Genomic DNA, 20,054 nt, shown 5'->3' with positions numbered 1-20,054 from the left:
ACTTTGTTTTGGATTCCTGTTATCCGTGAAAAGTCCTGCTCTCTTTTTCATCTCAAGTAAACAGAAAAAGGAACTTTAAAAGTTTTAATTTATGTAGTTTCCTTTAAAAAAGCCTTTGTCTAAATTGGAAGCTACAGTATTTCCTAATATTGAAAACACTTAACATTGTATTTCAGGTATACTCTCATTCGCCCTGCATTGGCAGATCAAAGTAAAACCAAAATTTTCCATTTTGGGCCTGGACACCAATAAGCCATAATTAAGATGAAAATGTAATCTCTGTTTAGCCCTGGTTTTGATATGGACTGTGTTTTTTTTTTTTTTTTGCAGAATTGCAACATTTTTTATTATAAGTAAATTCATTTTCATCAGATTGAGTGATCAGTGATGAATCAACCGCTATTTATCAATAACTCTCCTCCCTACACCATGTTTCTTAAAAAGAAACGTTTTCCTTCTTCATTATACTTTCATACCTTGTGTGATAAATAGTAATATTCACTGTTCTCATGCAAATCTTGACTAAACATTGTTCATTTTCCTTGTTTCAGTAATGAATCAAATGGACACCCTGTACCAGGGAATACATCTCTTTTATCCTCGCTTATGAATAAGGTAAGATCCATCCATCAAACGCCTTTCATCCCAAGACAAATTAGCAGGACACGGAGGGGCTTGTTTGTTTTTTAATGTTTCACCGCTAATAAGATGAGTTTGTATCATTTAAATTTTCCAGCCATTTTTCATACGTTGTAATTTTCGCTGCACCTCTCACAAATTAATATAATGAAGCAGTAGCTCGGTGCCATGCCAGATATATAGAGATGTTTGTTTTTTGATGAGCTGTTCTGAACTTGCCTTCCATTTTTTCCCCCCCTCCCTTTATACTTTAACTTCCCCGCCTCACTCTATATTTATTTATAGACTTTATAAATTATTTGATTAAAAAGTCCGGGGAGGAAAAAAAAAAGAAAAAAGAAGGCACTGCCCTCATTTTTTAACAAGTCTAAATGTGAACGTAAGGAAATCTAAATGTTTGTGTGAAGATTAAAATGGACACGGTCTTAGCCATAAATCTGATCTGACTGATACAAATGTGCTGGGTGGTTTCCATCACACTGATGATGTAATGGCAGATTAGTCAAATTTTTTTCTTCTTCTCTCAATAACTGATAACTCTTTTAAAGCTTTTTTCTTAGACATCTTAACTTCACCCTCACAGTAAACATTAGAAGCAGATTCTGAGTTGTCTAACAGCTTCACCGTTGTTGTGTCAGACTTCTGGGGTTTTGATTTAAAACCACCGCATCGCATGAAAAGGTTAACAGACGCCCCCAAGGGGGACGTTTAACAAATACGCCTGGCCCAAACTCAAGCAAGAAAAAAAAAAAGCCAGCTTGTTTCTACTGCTGTCTTTTGCTTTGCCAAATTTCGAGTGCATTTCTTCACTCTTTTCATAACATATTGATGCTCTGCCAGAACCAGTGGGATGGTGGCTCAGAAACCATGTGTGTTTTGTAGATGTCCCAGGTGAACCCTGCCCTCTTCAATGCTATGAATCTGAAAACCGAGCTGGAGGGAGGCCAGGTCCACGACACCTCTGAGGCAGCTCAGTACATGCACAGAGTGCTGAAGAGGCCAGAAAACCCCACGGAGATCTGGAAGACATACCTCCGCAGGTAAAAAAAAAAAGAGCTTACAGTGCTGTGGAAAAGCATTTTCTCCCTCATTGTTTCTATTCTTCCCTTACTTTCACACCTTAATGTTCAATTTAGAAAACCAGAGTAAATTAACTTGTTTTTATACATTTTTTAAAAACAGTTAAGCGGTCCAAACTGGAACTGTTTGAAAATTAACTGCCCGCCTGAAAACATACTGTGCCACTCTTGGAGCAACAGCTGCTGTTAAACGTTTTCAATTACTGGCAATGAGTCTTTTACAGTTCTGTTAAGAAATGTTGGCTTCTATCTTCTTCACAAACTTTTTGGCATGAATGCCATGTTTACGTACATTCACCCCAAAGCATCTTTTTGACTGTGACTAGGCCCGTGCAAAAGTTGGTGAGCTTAAGGTCATGAATTGATGACTCACAGTCTGTGCTTCCTTAGGGCTGTCTGATAAAGAGCAACGATTTCACCAGTCTTATTAAAGTTCAATAACATTGTATTCTTACAAGCTTTTTTACATCTAAACAAATCATTGGCGTTTTACACCCCTAAGACAGAGTTTAATGTTATGGCTGCATTCATTATGGTAGCTTGTCCTGGGCCTAAAGAGCATCGTTCCAGACCAATACATAGTACTTACTTAGTCTTTGATCTGTTCTTGGTTCTCCTTGTATTATAGCATGATGTTCTGCTCTTATAGTTCATCATATTTCATTATAGCTAGACACATACTACTTGGGTGATTTCTTGGCTCTGCAGAACTTACAGTATTCAGGATTCAGTGCTGCTGAAAATGAAATTTCGAATAAAAAAAGTCTTCAATCACACCTTATTTGCGTTCTTGCATCTGGTAAAGCCCTTATACCTGTAAACCCCTGAGGCATAAAGAATCCAACCTTACAGGAATTTTTTCTTGGTTTACCGTTTGACAGAACTGAAACTATTTACTGAAACAATTGTGAGAACTTAAACTAGTGTCATCTTTGATGAGAAAGCAGTTTTTTTAGGTGGATTTTTTTGTATCTACCAGGTTTGACACGGATGACTTCTGTGAGGCTCAGTGTGACTTCCTTCAGAAGGTGCACTTTCATTGCCTGGTAGAGGACTGTGGTGCACTCTTCAGCACTGTGGACGGGGCCATAAAACATGCTAAGTGAGTGTCATGCCGCTTCTTGTTTAGAAAATACGACGCTTTGCTTTGTTGATCAGTATAAAAAAACGGAGGCTGCTTCCATCTTTTCTTTCAGCTTCCACCTTCGAGCCACCTTAAAGATAAAGCCTGAGTCTCCGTTCAGTGACAGTAAGGAGCCCAGTGAGGCGGCCCCACCGCAGCCCGTCGCCCCTGTATCTATAGCCACCAATCCATCCATGGATGTGGCAAACCTCACATCCTCTGGTGGCTACAGCTCTCCCCCCCCATCCCTGCTGGCCTGGAAGCAGCTGACTGGAAGCATCCCTCAGATGCCAGCCTCGATGCCCAACTTGCCCGCCAACTCCCCTCTGGCCACCACCTCCCTGGAGAATGCCAAGCCACAAGTCAAACCTGGTTTCCTGCAATTTCAAGAGAAGTATGTTCAGTATTTGTTCATTGCCTTAGAAAGCTATTTATACCACTTGAACTATGACGTGACATTTTGTCAGTACAGCACAATTATCAGTCTCCTGTGATTTGGCCATCCACCTAACCTGACAGGCTGGATAGGAAGAGAGTTAACAAAAAAAAAGACCAATGTCCAAGATTAGTGAGAGAAAATGTGTGTTGATTTTACACCATGTGAAAATTTTTTAGTGCTTTGGAGACTATTTGCAAGGAATATTTTCTGTATCTTTTATCTGATTTGAATCCAGTGGCCAATTTAACCATCCTTCGCTTTTGTTTATGCAGTGATCCCTGTTTGGCTACTGACTGCAAATACTCCAACAAGTTCCACTTTCACTGCTTGTTTGGGAACTGCAAGTATGTGTGCAAGACCTCCGGAAAAGCAGAGTCCCACTGTTTGGACCACATCAACCCAAACAACAACCTGGTCAATGTCCGTGACCAGTTCTCCTACTACTCCCTGCAGTGCCTCTGTCCCAACCAGGTGAGAGCTGTTGGATCCCAGGAGTCTTTTTGCCGGCTGTCATCTCCTGGAGCTTTCTAAGCATGAAGTATGCTATCTATTAGACCAGTCTTTGAGGTTATTTGACTCAAGGCTTTCACAACCACTGCTCCCTGTCTTCCATCTCTGCTGAGAAAGACAGTCGACTCACCCCAGTAATGCCTGTTTATATGTCAATGATGTCATTTTGACTGCCGCATTCTCCTCTCAGAAAAGGCCAATTTAGCTGATATTACCCAATAAATCATTGTCACTTGCACAGTAAACAAGGCTGTCTGGAATAGGGCAAAAATCAGGGGAATGCTTGGCAAATCAAACCTAAATGGCATCCCCCCTGCCTTCTCTCATGAGCCAGTATTTCCAAAACCGTTTAAATGAATTCATTAATGTGTCGAAAATCACCCGTCTCACAGAAAATCCAACCCCCTCCCCTCCCTCATTCTCCTCCTTCTTCACCCCCGTCCGCCTCGTTTTAGCCTCCCCTCTCCTGAACTGAGCAGATCTTATTTGGCCTGGTCCTATGGGATGTGAGCCTCGGAAGCAGATGGTGGTGCAGACGTGAATGGGGGAAGCTTTTGACAGGCCTAAAGAATGCAGAACATTTGTACTTCAAAATAGCCATTAAAACAGAAGGAGCGGTGAAAGAGATGCAGGAAATCCGATTGGTCAAGTTCTTGGGGAAGTTTAAGTTTTGGTCTGCATTAGTATGGCAAAAGAAACTCTGAAAATGAGATTAAATACTAGAATGTGCAGGCTAAATACCCTTAATGTGTCATTACTTTCTTTCTCCTCATCCTCTAGAAAGGATCCTTGATTCTTCCTTCTTACCACCTGGTGTCCTTACTACTTTACTTTCTAACCATGTCATTTCTTCTGTAGTTTGTCGGGCCCATCTTTTCCTCCTTCCTAATAACTTCCTTCCATTACTCACTTCCCTAATTTTTGCTTTTTAGTTTTTTATGGAAATTTTACATAACAAATGTATATTAACCCTTAGTTGTTTTGTTTTTATTTTTTTATCTGTCTGTGCTGCAGCACTGTGAGTTCAGGATGAGAGGCCACTATCACTGTCTGAGGCCAGGCTGCTTCTTCGTCACCAACATCACCACCAAGCTGCCCTGGCACATCAAAAAGCATGAGAAGGCAGAGCGTCGCGCCGCCAACGGCTTCAAATACTTCACCAAGAGGGAGGAGTGTGGGAGACTGGGTAAGAGAGAACGTTTCTCTCATCCTCCATATGTAGAGCAACTTTTGAGCAGCTTTTGATTCAAGGATTAAAAGGAGTTACGTGGAGAGAGATGTACATTGATTTCTACTGGCTGTTGGAAAAGGATATTCTGTGTTTACAAAGGGAGAGAGCCCAGTGTTGGCAAACACAGTGTCATGCTTTGTGAGAGCAGTTAAAAAGGGCACGAAACAAGGGCCCGCCTCGCAGATTTTGTCGCCGCATTTTTGCATATTCACAATGCCAACCCCGAGTCCCAGAGGAAGTCTTGCTTGCGCTACTATATGAGCAATAATGTCAAAGAGGGCAATCACATCCAGGTTGTTTTCCTCTTTTCCTCTGCCGCCGTCAGAAATGAGCAATTAGGTTTGTGTTTGTTAATTATCTGGCTTGTCTGGTTCAGCCTGTTTGTGTTGCCTCAAAGCCGGCGCTGCCATCGCACAGAAAATGAATTAAAAGTGATCTGTTTTTCTTTTTCTTTTTTTTTCTCTTTTTGTCAGGCAGTTACACAAGCTTTTCTGAAACAAAGCAAACAAAACCAGGCCCTAAACAGCTGTTTTTTGTCCCCAGTCCGATCTGCCGACCGCATTGTTCAGGCGGGTGGGGGTAGAAAAAAAAGGGCAGAAAGGATTACCATCGCCAGCGCTCCAGTCATAAAGAATTGATGGGTTGCCAGTATCCATGGCAGCAACATTAAACTGAACACCGCTGATGATGTTACCTGGTTTCTGACTCACAAAAGGGCCTCTGTGTCACGGGGGTTACTGTTATTTGCTCAACTTTGCGTGTCTGAAACCGGCGTGTGTGTGCAGGAGCTATTTGATGACACAGGCATGTTTTTCTCTTAAACCTGATGCCATGGTTACTGACATGCTAGCACCTGCCCAGCATGTTACTCTTTCAATTATTTCTGCCTGCTTTTATATAATGGTATTTGATTAACATGCAGAAAAACGGAACAATCATTTAATTTGAAATGATAAAACAATTAGACCTAGACCAGTTTTAAAACAAGAGAAAAGAGCAGAAGACTGTGAAGCAGACAGCAGAAACAATTTGGAACAAAAGGAGAAACGACAACAGAGATACTTTGAGAAATGAATTTAATATGGTAATAATCGTATATTTACTTTGGTTTGGAGGGATGTGTGTGCATTATTGGCCCACAGAAAATGAGAATTTATTTATGTAAATTCCTAATTGAATAAAGAATGTCAGTGTAATAAAAGAGCTCCACAGGTTTAGTGCACAGAAGCCTTGACTTGCTCTGTGTGACACCGGTGATCTAATATTCCTCCTACATGTACACTCCGAAACACTTTGAAACCCAATCCCTCTTTTGTCTAAGCCATATCATGAAATTAAAAAAGAAAAAAAAAAAGACTAAAAATACTTCTCTTTGTGTTAAATCTAATCAGAACGCCCTCACGTTGGTATCGTGGCCTTTAGCGCTTTAGCTACTCCGAGATGTCTCGCTAAGAGTCGGAGACGAATTAATCTACACATTAAGAGTTTAAAGGGATATTTCTGAATTTTTCAAAAGTTTTCTATCATATATCTCTTTATATCTTTAATTAGAATAAACCCAGATTAGTTGTAACAGAGGCTAAAGTTAACGGTTAGCCCAAGAGGAGCCAAGACCAAAGCAGACTTTTAACATTTTCACAACAGAGGAGGTGGACTCAGGTTTTAGCTCTCATAAACCTACAACTGCAATCATAATTCTCGCCATAATAATCGCCAGGCAGGGGACCAAGACATCTCGCCTGGTCAGCCAGGCCAACAAAGCCCCTAACGGCCCCCCCCTTACAGAGACATGGACCAGTATTGGGTATCATAGACTAACAAAGACCTCAACGACTCCCCATTACTAACCTGTTCTTCCGGTTCAGTTTGTATGTTTTCTATAAAGCTTGGAACTCAATGCTAATTCTGACTTTTTGAATTGAAAAAGCTTCTTGAATGGGAAGCAAAATGTCTTCAAACTTGGAAAACAAAGTCCTGTGGTTTCTTTTTTTTTTACTTTTTTGAAACATTTTCAAGATTACTTTTGTCTCTAAGCGGCGTATGATGAATGTTTTATTTCTTACCCTTTGGACCGCATTTTATTACTACTAGAGGACTACTTAGACAGAAGCCAAAGGTTATTTACATGCGACATAGAAATTGGAAGCAATGTTCTGTGAGCTTGGAACATGTGAGGCATTTCCTTCAAAGTATATATTGTGATACTTTGAGTAATGTTAACAGCTAATAAGGGATGGGCTAAGGCCAAACTGAACTCCTACTGTTCTAAAAAAAAAAGATTTTATAAATGTCCCAGCAGTTTATGCAAATTATGTTTTATAATCCTTTAAACCATCATCATGTTTGCATTTGGCAGTTATTTACACAGAAGCAGATAAATATTTATATGGGAAATAAAGGTAGAAGTTGCACGATGAGTGATCTTCCTGCTAAAACAAGAGTAACAAGTATGTAAAGCATTTCCCATCAGAGCTGCTTTCAGATGTAAAACTAAAGCAGTGTTAAACCCTAAAGATATGTTTAGAATCAAATATCAACTAATACTCAAGAATATTTGATTATTTTAAAATTGCGATAAAGTTACTTATTTTTATTTATTTATTGTTGCTTCTTCTGAGCAGCAGTTCTATACAATTCTAGCTGAGATTGGACTTGTTTTAACATGGCCTGCTTTGACTTTATCCCTATCATAGCAACTACATCCTGTAGGAACAACTAATAAGCAATGCTAACTGGCTTTAGAAAAACTGAGGAGCCAAGAGAGTCATCTACTGCAGCTGAGATATTAACTGCTTACAACATCTTAACACTCTTAACAGTAAAGCCGATTTCTCTTCTGCAGGTTGCAAGTACAACCAGGTCAACAGCCACTTCCACTGCATCCGAGAGGGTTGCCAGTTCTCCTTCCTGCTCAAACACCAGATGACCTCACACGCTCGCAAACATATGAGAAGGATGTTGGGAAAGAACTTCGACAGAGTCCCCTCCCAGGTATGCACTACTACCAGGATGAAGGAACACAAAGCCGATCTTCAGTGTGATTTTTGGGGGGTTGTTTGTTTGTGTTTTCAAGCCTTACCTTACATTTCCTGCTCTATGAGTCAGATTCAGGGAAAGATGCGGTGCTCTGTCAGAAAACTAGATCGATTTATCATTTTCCGTCACACTAGTTGACGAAAAACCCTTCGTGACTGTGTTTTACTGAAATTTCCCTTCTGTAGTGTGCATTGTTGTCACACCTCTTCATCAGAGCACAGAATGTACCTTAAGTGGATTGAAGCATGTTGATTTTCTTGTTCTGTTCGTTTTAAATTAGTTTTATGCTTTTAAAAATACAGCGGGATAAAGCTCATTCTTCCTGAGAAATTCTGGGTTTTTTTTTTTTCTTTTTGCTTGTCAAAAAGTATTTCTCCAGAGATGTAATTTTTTTTTTTGCATGTCTTAAGGTGATGCCGCTTGGCCACAGGGGAGACGAGATGCAGCACGCCACCGGTTTGGTGTCCGGGGGTGTGACATCCCAGCCTGGCATCACCTCAGGCTTTTCCTCTTCCATCATGGATGACACAGATGACTACTTGGAGTACATGGGAGGAGGAGGAGGAGGGGGAGGAGGAGGCAGTCCCCTGGGCCTCTCGTCCGAGTCCTCCAACCAGGACAGGAGCTGCACCAGCACACCTGTGGGCAATGACAGCTCTCCAGCAGGTGAGGGGAAAGTGACATCAAACAAGACAACATTCGGCCTCACTCACTTTCATTTCATGCATTTTTGATCTTATATGTCATGATTCAGCAGTCTGACTTATGATGAATAGACACATGAGTCATAATCCTGTCTAAGATTCTTGACACTAAGGCGTTCTTTTCTCCTGATTCGTGGACGAGATGTTTGCTTTGTCATAAAACCATTCTGTAAATGAGTGGTGATTGATCACAATGTATGTTATAAGAAATTACCCTGTTAGCTCTAGTACTTGTAAGTTTGCTGAACTATGTGGAGTTTATTTTATTCTTCTTTGTTATGTGCTAAGTCTTAAGCCTGGCTGTGATCTTCATATTTCTACACGCGTTGCTGATGTGATCCACGACTCTCATAATTGTTGTTTTGGCTGGTGTTTGGGTTACCTAGGCCTCATTTTGTATCATTCTCTTATCTTTTGTCTTTCTCCTTTTTTTTACCTCCGATCCCTCTGTGTGTGTGTGTGTGTGTGTGTGTGTGTGTGTGTGTGTGTGTGTGTGTGTGTGTGTGTGTGTGTGTGTGTGTGTGTGTGTGTGGTCCGGCCCTTGTTTTGGTGTACTTGTTTTTTCTCCTCTTGCCTGTCCTTCACCTCCTTCTGGTCAACCTGTCTCTCTAGGACAAGGCTGCCCTGCCACCTCTTCTGCACCCACCACCCCTGCTGACACTAGTGCCACCCAAAATGCACCTCCTTCCTCCCCTCCTCCACCCCCACCTCCTCCTCCACCACCTCTTCCACCCTCCGTACCTCAGCCTGGCCTCCAGTCCCAGGCCCCGTCTCTCCCTCCTGCTCTCCTCCGACCTCCTCTGCCCTCGCTCCCATACCTCCTCTCTCCATCCTGTCTGTCATACTCTCTGCTCAGCGCCTCTCTGGGAGCCACTCGGAGTGTTGTCATGCCAACCAACACACCAGCTTTCAGCCCCATCATTGCCACTCCGTCTCCGGTTAAAAATGACGTCCCTATAGTACAGGATGCTGCAGGTACTTATCCAAACCAACACTGCAGCTGTCACTCTCATTTACTGAGCCCTGTGCAGACTTTGACTGTGTAATTAAGTATTTTTTTAACAGCATCAGCAAAAAGTTTACTTTCACTTAGCATCGGCATGAATGCTACATTAATTTGGGGCCTTTAATGATGCATTTGAATTGTTTAGATAAAGCTACTCTGCCTATTAAGAACAGGAATTTGATGCATAGGTTTGAATTTTTTGTGGATTTTCTGTCATTTTCAAACTCCATTATACACCCAGGCTAAAATCTACAATGTGCTTGACATAGCAGACAACCTACACCTTTTATAGCCGCTGGTCTAAATCTGTTTCAATGTTTCATGGATATTAGTTGGTTTTTGGTAAAGAGCTTTAATTACAATTAACATATTTTAAGGGGGCTTTAAGGTCTGATCCACTCCTTTGCTGCTTGGCTACTTTATTGCTTCCAACATCAGTTTTAATGTTTAGGATAATTTTTTTTAGTAGGGACACCCAGATGTGTTTATAATTCAAACCTCACCTCTTGAGGTGAAGTGGAAGTTTTCTAAAGTAGTCTTATACCCTCTGGTTGTCATACAGACCCAAAGCATGATGGTACCATGGCGTGCTTCACAGTTGGTGGAGTGTTATGTGGTTTCTTGTCATCGTGGTATTAAAAACTAAAAAGACCTTGTCTAATAGATAGTTGCTATTAGATGCAATTAAGAGACAAAAAATTACAATAAATAAATAAATACTGGGACACTGGTACGTACATTGTTTCCAGTTACTGTAGGTTATACCTCATTGGTTCCTTGTTTTTTGCTGAACATGCTAAATTATCCTAAATGCACATAAAACTGGTCAGTCTTCAAAAACAGCCCTTGACTCCAAACAGGGAAATATCTTTATACTTTGTGCAAAATCCGTGGCAGAAATTAAAAATGATTGCTCAACTTATTCCCCACTCTTTGTGGCTTCCTCAGTGCACACTGAATAAAAGTATAAACCAAATACATCCTTAAAGGCACAGGATTTTGAGCATGTTCATGGTGGGTCAATTTAAACTTCTCACCAGCACCGTATGTGGAAAAAAAGCAGCAGCATTGAAGCAACAGGATGAACATGCATACTTGCTCTAATGACACATTTGTGTGTGCTTTTACTTTTGCACCGAGAGACAGAGCAGTAAATCTGGCACCTGTTCCACGAAGCCTGGGCCTTGTTTAGTCTCCATTAACAAGGCTGCATCAGCAGCTTTTTATTTTAATCACGCCTTAAGTTTTATCGAGGCCCACTGCTTCCTGTCGCGCAGAACAGGGATCGCATCATTAGCAGTGACCCCAGGGTGCTGCAAAAGGTGGGTGCCCCTCATAAAGCAACACAGAGATAAGAGGGTTGGTTAGGACTCACAGCTCCCTCTTTGTTTGGGGGCCGGAGACACTCTGTAAAAGTGTCATGTTCCACAGTCAATCTATCATCCTTTCCCCACTCCTTTAATCATTCTGGGAATTAGGAATGAAAAAAAATATGGCTTTGTGTGCTTACTCAGCTACGAGCCACTTCTGGCTGGGGAGAGTTCAACATCAGAGTTTTAACCCAGACAGTAATTTGCTTGTAGTTTGTGGGTTTTACTTTGGGAGCCAAGCTGATTACGCTTTAATGTGCTCCTCTCTTTCTCTCCAGGCAACACCATCTCCATTCCCACGGCCACCGGCGCCAAGAAGCGCTTCTGGATCATTGAAGACATGTCTCCATACGGCAAGCGGCGCAAAACCCCTTCGTCTCGGAAGATGCTGGACGAGGGGATGATGCTTGAGGGCTTCCGGCGCTATGACCTGTATGAGAACTGCAAGGACTCAAGCTGCCAGTTTTCCCTTAAGGTGACCCACTACCACTGCACGCGTGAGAACTGCGGCTACAAGTTTTGCGGTCGCACTCACATGTACAAGCACGCGCAGCACCATGACCGCGTGGACAACCTGGTGCTGGACGATTTCAAGCGCTTTAAGTCCTCACTCAGCTGCAACTTCCCTGACTGCCAGTTTTCGGGCAACAGCACCCACTTCCACTGCCTGCGCTGTGGCTTCCGCTGCACCGACAGCACCAAGGTGACAGCCCACCGCAAGCACCATGGCAAGCAAGATGTGATCAGCGCTGCCGGCTTTTGCCAGTTTAGTTCCAGTGCCGACTGTGAAGTTCCCGACTGCAAATATAAGCTCAAGTGCTCGCACTTCCACTGCACCTTCCCAGAGTGCAAGCACACGGTGGTGGGCATGTCTCAGATGGACTCCCACAAGAGGAAGCACGAGAAGCAGGAGCGGGGTGAACTGCCGTCTGTGTCGCCCAAACGGGAGATGCACCATCTTGTCGGGAGCATGGCGGCGGTCACTCCCTCCTCCTTAGGCATCTCCACCTCCTCGCCCGCCGGTCTCCATGGCTTGTCCCACAACAGCAGCGTCCCCTCCATGATCTACCAGCCAGGGGGCCTCGCCTCTGACTACAACCACTCTTACCCGCCATCCTCCATCAGCCTCGACAGCTCCCTCAACTTGAGCACCAACACCAGCAGCTCCTTGTTCTTCCTAAAGAACGCCGCAGGCCTGGGCCTCAGCGACTCGCTGGACCTCAGCAAGAAGATGCACCTCGATGCAGCACGACCGTTACACACCGCCAAATCCCAGCTGGATGACACGGGAACGTCTGGGGACGCTGAGGACGACCTGTCTCTGGAAGAGGAGGCGCATGCTGAGGAGGAGGAGGATGACGAGGACGAGGAGGAGGAAGAGGAGGAGGAAGAAGAGGATGATCTTAACACTGACTCGAATGACGATTCAGCACAGGAGCCGGAGGGTGACAAGGACAACGGCGAAAGTTACGAGGCTTCCGTAAACCACTCTGATACTTCCCAGTTAGAAAGGCAAGATGCTGACCCATAAAAACAGACCGTCAAACCCACAGGGGACTGTAGGAACTGCAGAAACATTCTGTGTACCACTAATAAACAGAAAGTGGCCTCATTCATCACGCTCCAAAACAACAACAGCGGCGCCGGCGTGACGAAAACGACGGGCCCGGCGAAACGATTCATCAAGATGTTTACAAAACGACCAACATTATAAATTAAATTATGCATTAAAGAAAAAGAGACAGAGATACACAGAGTTCAGGCAGCCGTGTAAAGCATTTTACTACACATCAGTCTTTTTTGTGTGCGTGCATGTTTGACTTTAATTTATTTTTATTTCTTTCACATTTTTTGTGTGGAAAAAAAAAAACACTTTAGAAAAACAAAAACAAATCTCTCTATATAACTATATATGTAGGTGTGTGTGTGTTTGTATGAATGATGGTTTTTTGAGAAAAAGGAAAACTTCTAGCGACATGAACTGCAAAGAAATAGGGATGTGAATCACTAAGAGGAACAGGCGGTGTTTCAGATATTTGATCTTTATTTCTGTATTATTATTATAACTATTATTAGACACAGTGAGAACGGGGCTACTTGTTCCCTTCTCTTTGGTTTACTTGTTCTCACATGGAAATGACCAACAATCTGGTCTCTCTCAGCCTCAACAGTTCTCTGTTCTTGAAATCTGCTAAAAACCCAGTGCTAGCATACTTTTTAAACCCCGCCCACCCTGTGGAGGAATCAAGTTTGTGCGTGAATAGTGCACTTTTATATTCGCTGACCACGATAAAAAGCAGTGATAACAGAAAACTCATGAGTATATTTAACAATGTTTTTGTTAACATTTGTATCTTTTGCAATGAGAATGTGTTTTTTGTTGAAATTCATATTGAGGTGCGAGGCCAGGGAGGGTTCCTGATGTTCAATTTTGGGGGTTGGATGCACCCACAGAGGAAGCATCAGTGCAGTGTGTTCTTTGTTGAAAATGTACAGATCGCAAAAAAAAAAAATGTCCAGACGGCATTTTTTAGTTGTTTTACTTTGTTTGTTTTTTTTTTTTCATTCACTATGGCTGTGGTTAAGCTCTTGTTGTAATGCTTTTTATTTAATATTTATGTCTTCTTCCAAATGAAAAAAAAAATTTAGGGTGTTCTTGCACTTTTTAGGTTCATTTTTACTGTGTGAAACAGAAAAAAAAAGAAATTAAGAATGATATATATCATTTAACAGGGAATTTGCTTTAAAGATGTTGTTTTAGTTCACTTATTTTTTTTTTTTGCTTTTATGCACAAATAGATGTTAGTGTGACAACAAACTCTTGTTCTGTGGTTTATTTAAAGACTTGTTTTTATTTTTTGCTTCTTCTGTGATTGGATGATTTGAAATAATAAAAAAAGCTAATAAAAAAGGAACTGTGTTGCGCCAAAAAAATAGAAAAAAATGGCGCGCCCCGATACGAAACACTAAGATGAACTGTGACTTTCAAAGAATTCGTAAAATGCTTCGCTTATTGTAGCGCTAAATTATAAATCTGTCAGAACCTTGCTTTGGTTTTTTTAATCAAGTGAATATGTACGACTGAGGAGTGGACACACTGAATTATCTCCTGAGCTTGGCATTGGAAATAAATGATCATGATAGAGGGAATAATAATAATGTGTGTAAGTCATATTCCTCCGCATATTGTTTTTAAGAGGGAAAAAAAAAAGGTTGTACAGTATTTTCCTCTGTAAAAATACCTATATATGAACAAAATGCTCTTTGATGAACGGGTTCCTTTAAAGAAGAAAATCCTAAAAAAAAAAAAGGAGAAATGAATAATAAAAAAGTTAAAGATTCAAATAGCCTCATAATAGTTTGCTTGTGTGAGTCAGCTTTTTTCCCTTCTTTCTATTTTCCAAACTTCCCCCAAACTGATCTGAATTCATTCCCCATTGTTTCTTGTTTATTTCTTTGAGTTCTTCTTGTATCTTTTTCAGTTTGTCTCAATTTTGCCAGGTTTCGCTCACAGGCTGAAGATTGTGTTGCAAAGCAGGAGCCGTCGTTTGTTTTGTTTGCTCATCATTTACTGACATAACTGTAGGGGCGTGCAGACATTGTACTCTTAGATCCTGTGTGCACTTGGCTGTATGTGTGCAGGTAGAGGAGTAAAATGTTGATTAAAATAAAAAAAAAGCTGTGATTAATATGACAATAAACATGTAGTGTTTCAGAGTGATCCAGACAGGACATTAATTGAGGAAAAATACTGCCTTAAAAGAGATTGGAGCTACAGATATGGCTTTTTGTTTTACACTTCAGACCAGAACCCTAAAAAACCCTTTGCCAATATTCTGATGTTCCAATGTGATCCAGTTAAGAGGTTTTTTCTCACCTATTTTAGGGTATTGACTCATTAATTGTACAAAACCAGAGCTCATCAAATTAAAGATTTTTTTTTTTAGGATACGCCAGCTATAATATAGTTTAAGAAAATAGAAGGTTATTTTCTTTCTTTAAAAAAAAAAAAAAAAAAGCTATATATTTTGTCATATTTATAGTCTTTGTTATAATACCCCAATGTAAAACCCTTTAATGGCCTAATTAGAGTTGACCTGTCTTAATTATGTCATCTTTGTATAAAATTCTGTTTTGTGAAGAATGCTGGGAAACATTAGCAAACAAACAGCATCATGAATATGAAGAAACATAAAAAGATCTTCTTGATTCTTAATCTAAAAATGGAAAGTGAATGGCAACACTACAAATGAACCAAGACTTGGCCTCAACTGGCTATGCAAAGGCAGGATTGATCCGATTAAGCAGAAAGCATCCAAGCAAGCTTTGGATGAACTGCCATTTGTAGAGATTTTTTTATTTTTTTATCGTCCATGGAGGAAAATGAATAAGACGATAAGACGAAGGCCATGGTTGAAAGAAACTTGGTTTGATTAAAATCCATTTACTCGAAAAACTATCTAAATATGAGTAAAATAATTCTTAAAAGTAGTGTATTTACCCTTAACTTGAGTGCAATCAGTATTTTTAAGATTAAATTATAATAATTCAATATTTTTCCCTTGATAAGAGTCTGATAAGAGAATGCAGTTGTTGTTTTTTTCTTATTTTATTTGTAAATTTTCTTTTTCCATTGGCTAAGTGTCTAAAATACCTGCTAAATTCCAGGAAAAATTACTTACATTTTTTCTAGTGAAGAGATGGAAAACATTTCCTGTTTTCAGTGGAAACCATGACTGAACCTTCTGGCCTGTTGGCGAAAGCCTTTGCATGGAGAAAAAAAACGTTTCAGATCACAGCGAACACTGGGTCTGGTCTAGTCTAGTGTAGGTATGCTGCATGCAAGCGGAGTGGTGTTGATGAGAAGATGCATCAAGGAAAATGCAGCACAAACCTGCATGGAAGAAAAAAAATCTGAGAGGCTGCAAGAGATGACACCGGGATGGAGGTTCACTCTTCATCAGAGAAACAACCCTAAACATAAAGCTACAGTTAAATTTAGGAAGTGCTGTGTTAGATTGAGAAGGGTAGGTATCAGTAGCAATCATTTTGTTGTGTGGATGTGTCACTAATAAAATAAATTTTTTCTTTTGTGGCTGATGCTGTAAGTGACCAATTGGGAAGATTTTAAAAGGGCATAAATATACTAGTAAAGATATCAACTCTTTGCATCTTGTAACAGTTATAAAAGCCGTTTTTATATAACTGTTAGATTTCAGTTGATTTTTTTTTCTATTTGCCTCCAGGCATGTGTGGAGTTCCCCTCCCACTCCCTCATGTCATCCAGAGGCCAGTGTGCTGATGGTGTCTGTCCCCTCATCTACAGCTGTTCCTGTCTTTCCTTCTTCTCCTCCTTTTGATGTATTTTATAAAAAAGAAAAGAAAAATGCAGAAAAAAAAAAGGAGCGTAAAGGCATCACCATCTGTCAGCCAGCTGGTATCCAGTATCTAAATAAAAAGGAATAAACATTTAAATCAAAACTAGACGGAAATGACCTCTGAAACCTACATAGGCTGCTGCTAAAATTATTATTTTACTGCTTTAATTAACAGATTAAAAGGAAAGTGTAAAACAGCGATTAAAGCATAAACAGGCTTTTCTTAAGTGCTGTGGAAATTTCTGTAGTAAATAATGAATCAAATTAATTTCCATTTTTTGTTAAACATTGCACTTTTGGACTTAAAGCCATCTGGTATTTCCATTCAGATTGGCTAGATTTAATAAACTTTTAATATAAAAACTCAAATGTAGTTTGTTGGGTTTTTTTAATACTGATAAATTTTTCTTTCCTCTTCTGCTCTAATTTAAACTCCCTCTGCCGATACCCACTTGACTGCAGTGCTGTTTTTATCCTTTTGTCCAATCTATAATGTTTTCATTTTCTTTGTTCATGTCTGATCTGAAGATAAGCTTTTCAACCTTTCAAATAAAAAGAAGCTGAATGCCTTTTGGCCTGTTTCTGTAGCATCAGTGTTTTCTGTATGAGCAACTTCTGTTTGTTTAGCAGAACACTAATAGGAAAGTTGTAGAAGTTGCACATGTTGTGAGTGCCAACTGTGCACAGAGGCTGTTGTCTGACACACAGTTGGATGATATGCCAGGAACAGGTTGGGCGAGCGTGTGACTAGCACGGATAGGCAACAGTTTAGGCCGGGAACATCCATGACAGGTGTGTGCTGCATATGTGGTCACATGATGCCTATAAGGCAGATTAGGGCCCAAACAGATGAAGCGCTGCTTAATGGCAGCTTTTATTAAGTTCACAAAGCAGGGAGGGAGGCGAGGAGGAGGGAGAGGAACAGAGGAAAAGCAGGTGGCCGGGCCTGTGCTCTCCTTGATGAAGACAGATATTGTTGAGCACAGCCTGAAGAGGGTAGCCGCCGTGGAAGGATTTATGGAGATTTGCCTGCCCTGGACTCACCGCCTGCCTGCCTCTTCCTGAGTCCTGCAGTAATAGACCCAATAGTGGGAAAAGCTCAGAGAAGAAGAAAAAAAAAATGTGTGCAGCCAGTGAACAGAAAGGATGAGGAGAAAGCTGCAGTAGTTACTGAACTGGTCAGTTTCTGAAGAACATAATACCTGAGCATGTGTTCAAAAATAAGAAATAATTCAAATTCAACTCAGAGAAATATAATGTTCTTTTGTATGATAAGAGAAAAACTCTAATTACCTAAAAAGAGATTATATGAAACTGATCATTTACAGAAATTTGAACTAATCTTACTACATTTTAGGCTGAATTTATGTCAGATTTATTAACTAATATAAAGTTTACTCACACAGACACATTCTGTAAGAAAGTCTAACTTTCATTCGTCTAACCTGTAATAAATAAACGACATAGAGGACAATGACCATAACTTAAACCCAGTAATACCAGTAATTTAAATAATTACTTAGAAGATGAATAAATACTTTGGAATAATTAATTATTTCATTATTAATGTGATAACAATTTTTTTTTAAATGAGCAACTGAGAAATCAAAATGTTAAAGGAACTCTGGAAAAACAATATTTATATTAATACAGAAATGAATTCTTGTGACAACTGAAATAGAAATAAGTAAGCCATTAATATATAATTACTGACAGACCCAAAATGAATGTCACAATACAATTCAACATCTCTATTAAAGTTGTGTAAATCATTTGAGCTCTTTTACTTTTTAACTAACATTGTGATTTAAAAAACATTCATTTAAAAGTGAACTTTTAAATTAACGAATGAGGCCAGAGGTGAAGCCAACGTGAATATCAATTTATTTAGTTACTGTTGGTCTGTATCTTATCATGGTTGAAGCTCTCTCTAAGTAGCATTTATAGTACTTGTCTATCAGTAAACTCATTTCACTGCTTCCCATATTATGCTACATTTTCTGTTTTAAGTTTTATGGGAATTCACAAGGCTGCACCTCATCTGGTTACAAAACCAGCCCTGGGAAGTTGCCTCTTTCTGTCCAATAGGAGCTGAGATGCACAAATCACAGAAGAGACGAGCATCAAGCGGAATCACCAAGAACAGCATCCAAGACATTGTGTTGTGGGAGGAAACAATGTTGATTTCTAAACCTATTTTTCCAATTTGTGAAATTGTATTATTAGCCTTGAAAGTTCACAACACCTTTTGAAAGTAACTCAACACATGCATAGCTTTTCAGTCAGTCAGCATATAACTATACCACAAATACTTTGTGTTTATTTATTTATTTCCAGTATGGGGTTCTTCTGTTATCAGCAGCAAGTCTTTACCACACAGTACTAAGAACAGAAATTCTTAGAGAGTTGATAAAACTGCAAGTAACATTACATAACAGGGGATTTCTGCAGAAACATAACTCATATTGGAAAAATGTGTACAAGAGTTTAGATACATTTACACCTCAATTTATGAAAAGAAACACTTATATATTATACTATACTTATACTTATAATATACTATTAACTTTTTTTTGTTAAAGCATCCATAAGGTTATGTTACATTTATGAACATGTCAGGAAATACAACCATCGGAACCAAAATAAGATGGCAACCAAAGGCTGATTTGTTGGTTATTCAGTGCTTGTACACCTGCTTCCTAATCCTGTCCCTGTCTTTAAAGTCCTGCTGATCATAAGGAGGTTATCATCCTTAACTAGCTGTCCAATTGGACCCATATTTCTGTCAGATCCTCCTGATGTGACTCTGCTTTAGCAAAGAAATTCTAATATTGTATCCTCCAACATACAGTATATGTGTTATAGGAGTAAAAGTAAAGTAAAAAAAAGTAAAGATTATATCTGATTAAAGATGAATTTCTGAGTCTTTGGTATTGCATGGTGTGTTTCAGCAGGTTTTCTTTGGTACTGAGAATGCTGATTTAGCTGTTAATGTTGATATATTTATATATTTAGCTATTTAGTTATCATTATATATTATAGTTATATATATATTAGGGGTGTGCATTGGCACTGCCCTCACGATTCGATTACGATTCACCAGGTAACGATTCGATTCAATTCGATTCTACGATGCATTGCGATGCATCAAAATCCCATTGACTTCGTAAAATCCGAAATGTGCCCAGATATCAGCTTTCCAAGCTTTTGGTGCGTTTTTAATTAGGCCTACCCGTCTATCGCGGTCATCTCCCTCCGCCTCAGCCATCTTGATTGTTGTTGGTATGCCCCCGGAAGTAATTGAAACTTCACAACTTGTCCATTTGAGGCTAGAAAATAAACAGTGACATAATCGATTATGGCACATTGCCGCATCGATGCTGAATCGTGCATGCCCCGCATTGCAATGCATCGCTGAATCGATTATTGTTGACACCCCTAATATATATTATAACTTGTTGTTCTCAAACCTATCTGTATTTGTGTGTATATCAGATTATGTTTACAGTACCTTCCACAGATAATGATGCAAAAAAAAA

The 20,054-nt window shown here is 40.0% G+C and overlaps 1 protein-coding gene across 12 annotated transcripts in view; it reads left to right on the top strand.

The window, feature by feature from the left end:
* Positions 1 to 14,815, top strand: part of casz1 (castor zinc finger 1) — a 248,408-nt gene extending 233,593 nt beyond the window's left edge. For 9 of the 12 annotated variants that reach the window (XM_038305941.1, XM_038305937.1, XM_038305938.1 and 6 more), the window contains 10 exons: positions 552 to 615; positions 1,522 to 1,679; positions 2,698 to 2,820; positions 2,915 to 3,235; positions 3,553 to 3,751; positions 4,805 to 4,976; positions 7,864 to 8,012; positions 8,468 to 8,723; positions 9,374 to 9,736; positions 11,416 to 12,668. In XM_038305941.1, coding sequence (XP_038161869.1) covers positions 552 to 615; positions 1,522 to 1,679; positions 2,698 to 2,820; positions 2,915 to 3,235; positions 3,553 to 3,751; positions 4,805 to 4,976; positions 7,864 to 8,012; positions 8,468 to 8,723; positions 9,374 to 9,736; positions 11,416 to 12,668 — 3,058 coding nt within the window. Of the gene's footprint in view, positions 1 to 551; positions 616 to 1,521; positions 1,680 to 2,697; positions 2,821 to 2,914; positions 3,236 to 3,552; positions 3,752 to 4,804; positions 4,977 to 7,863; positions 8,013 to 8,467; positions 8,724 to 9,373; positions 9,737 to 11,415 lie in introns of all 12 variants that reach the window. The other 3 variants (XM_038305945.1, XM_038305944.1, XM_038305933.1) reach the window with 2 other exon arrangements.
* Positions 14,816 to 20,054: the final 5,239 nt, after the last annotated feature.

Source organism: Cyprinodon tularosa, unplaced genomic scaffold (assembly GCF_016077235.1).
Source record: "Cyprinodon tularosa strain WSP-4 unplaced genomic scaffold, ASM1607723v1 ctg57, whole genome shotgun sequence".
NCBI lineage: Eukaryota > Metazoa > Chordata > Actinopteri > Cyprinodontiformes > Cyprinodontidae > Cyprinodon > Cyprinodon tularosa.
The sequence above is the reverse complement of the archived record's forward strand: the minus strand, read 5'-3'. Positions and strand labels throughout refer to the sequence as shown.